The following is a 2,918-nucleotide window of genomic DNA, read 5'->3' on the forward strand; positions in this document are numbered from 1 at the left end:
GATGAGGAAGCTGGCGATGAGGAAGCTGGCGATGAGAAGCTGGCGATGCCGAAGCTGGCGATGCCGAAGCTGGCGATGCCGAAGCTGGCGATGCCGAAGCTGGCGATGCCGAAGCTGGCGATGACGAAGCTGGCGATGACGAAGCTGGCGATGACGAAGCTGGCGATGACGAAGCTGGCGATGACGAAGCCGGCGAAGACCCCGACTCCTCAGCAGCACTGTGACTGCCTTTATGGGCCTCCTCTGGTAGAGGTCCCTTAGGATTCAAACCGTCACCAACCCTCTTTTCTCCAGGTTTCAGCTTGGAGGCAATCTCCCCATCATTCCCCAGCGTTGTGAGTGGTCCCTCAGCAGCCGGTGTTGGAAGTGGGACTTTGCTGGCACTGAGGCTCGTGAGCCTATCAGCATGAAGTGCCTCGTTGTACAGCAGGACATTGCCCACAGTCACGTCAACCTCGCCTGCCCCCTTCGCACCGTCGCCGCCAACGTAGAAGCCCGAGACACCGCGTGAGGTGGACGCAGGGCGCACATCATCCTCTTCAACAATCTTATTCCCGTCAATGTACACCCAGAAATTACGTGACTGCTTTTTCAGTATCACCTGATACGTTGTGCCAGGCCACCACATACCATCTTTATCTGGCAACTCCCGAGACTTTCCATTGACAGTCACTCCCCACTTATTGTCCTCCGTGTAGAACAGACCAACAAACACAGTGCTGGCATCGTCGTTCATCCTCACACCCATCAAAGGGGTGTCTGCCTCCGACACCGCGTTAATCATCACCGTCGCCACAAGAGTGAAGTCATTGTTCACAAAGTAGTACGGCTGGAATTGCCCCTTGTTGCCCACCGGCCACTCCGCCCCCGCTGCTGCGCCTCGGAACCTCACAACCCCCTCCGTGCCTGCCACATTCCCACCATGCACCGTTGCGTTCACTCCGAGGTATTCGTCCTTCCATAAATTCCCCTCCAAACTGTTGGACCAAAAGCCAGCCAGCCTTTTGGTGGGAACAACACTTTTACACACATTCTTTATCCGCGGGTCAACAGTGCCAGTGGAAACGCAGTTTTTGAGTGCGGTGTCCATATCTTTCCAAGCCTTCACCATGCTCTTTATCCGCTCCAGCTGCTCAGTCAGGTTCACGGCGACAAGACTGTATGAATCTCCGCTCTTCTTCTCGTACAGTAAAATCAACTCCTTCTTGTCGGCTCTGTACAGCAGGGAGCTGGCGGCGGCGTCATCACCTTCGCGAGATACCGGCCCAACGTCGTGCACACGGGCATTGTCTGTCACCCAAAGATGCAGCCGACCCTCTCCCTTCTCCTCAGTATACACCGGCGTGGTGAGCAGCATCACCTTCTTTCCATCAATGGTTGCAGTGATGAATCCACTTCGCACGCCCTCCCTTTTTCTATCACGTGAGTTTCCCCACACGCGGGAAATTGGCGTACCGTCAGACCAATAATCAAAAGATACCAAAGACTTGTACACATAATAGGAGCCATCCGTGCAGGGAGCCATCATAAAGATGCGTCGGTCATAGACTTCGCCCCACTCCACAATCGATGGATTGTGGCAACCCTCACCCTCCGTATCGACTACAGGTGTCCATCTATTCCATATCGGGGTGAAGCGCACGACCAGCAAAACGTTCTTTCCACTCTTTGTGGCCTGCAAGGGAAACACAACTGTGCCGTCACCCATCACAGCACCCGACCCTCCGACAGCAGATAAATGAGTCAAGGATCCACGAACTCTAGTGTCAGGATACATTGCATGGGTCTCACCCCACCGGACTTTCTTCTCTTCAGCCTCAGTGACACTCCCCTTCACCAGCAAAAGCTTGCATCCACTTCGATCAGCCTCTTTGGTCTCCGGTGTTGCACGGCTGCAGCTTCTCAGCAGTACATATACATTGTTGCCACTCACAATTGTCGTTGGCCGCATTGTGTCCTTCATTCCCTTGTCACCTTCCTTCAGCAGCTGCGTGTGAAAGGAACCTGTGCCTGTACCCATTGGAATCTCAGTCGGTTTTGATCCAATTCCCTTCAGGTGCCGCGACACGATGCCAGTGAAGCTGTCAACTCCATTCTTGCACTGGGCCTCAGCAACGGCAAACACAGCACCGTCCACCTCCACAAGGCTGGGGACACGAAGCGAGCGAACTGACCCTTCGGCGCATTGCATTTCCTCCCACTTGGCACCAGTTATCGGTGTCGTCCCTGTAAATAAATTAATAGCCGTCCCTGGGGCACTCCCCGCAGCTTGACTGCCACAGCATGTCAATAGCACAAACAGCAGCAGAAGCACCGAATAAGAAAGCAAATACCAGGACATCTTGGGCATGTGTCGCTGCTCACTCATTCTCTCTTCGCTCCGCGCAGTGGACCCACTCAGGCCGCGACAGTTGTGTGTGTGTGTGTGTTGCTGGTGGTGACTGCAGAGCCCTTCAATGTGCACAGCAGCGAGTAGCGTTTGGTCTCTTTCCTTCCGAGCGCGTTGAGGAAAAAAAGAAAAAAGAGGTGAAACCAACGAAAAAAAGAAGATACAAAAAGCATTGAGAACGCGTAGTCGTCCAGCGGCAAGAGTCACGGCTCACCCCCAGCCACGCACGGAATAAACCCATCCACATCCACAAAGAAGCAAAAAAAAAAAAACTCTCCCACGAACCCACACAGCGGAGAATGAAAAATTAAAGTAAAAAACGATGCATAGATCAAGTGGTCTTAGAAAACTTTGTACATTGCCTGCAGCAAGTGATGTGCATCAACTTTATTACCCACGGGACAGACGCAGGCCCAAGCATCACTGACACTTCATTGAGGCTTTCACCGTGCTGTTGCACCTCTCAAATATTTTTTGTTTGTTTCATCGGTCGTGGCGCACAGTGCCGTCGGAGCGCTTCATAAACGGG

General features: G+C 53.3%; 1 protein-coding gene across 1 annotated transcript in view, besides 1 other annotated feature; it reads right to left on the reverse strand.

The window, feature by feature from the left end:
• The window catches only part of TraAM80_09961 (trans-sialidase), a gene marked incomplete at both ends in the record, with an annotated part of 2,709 nt that extends 341 nt beyond the window's left edge, over window positions 1-2,368 (reverse strand). The window contains one exon of the mRNA XM_029386614.1: window positions 1-2,368. This exon is cut by the window's left edge and continues 341 nt beyond it. Coding sequence (XP_029233534.1) covers window positions 1-2,368 — 2,368 coding nt within the window.
• Window positions 2,369-2,412: 44 nt separating this feature from the next.
• Window positions 2,413-2,429: a microsatellite.
• Window positions 2,430-2,918: the final 489 nt, after the last annotated feature.

The sequence above is a fragment of the Trypanosoma rangeli genome, assembly GCF_003719475.1.
Source record: "Trypanosoma rangeli strain AM80 chromosome Unknown Tra_15.4_contig_00738, whole genome shotgun sequence".
Taxonomy (NCBI): domain Eukaryota; phylum Euglenozoa; class Kinetoplastea; order Trypanosomatida; family Trypanosomatidae; genus Trypanosoma; species Trypanosoma rangeli.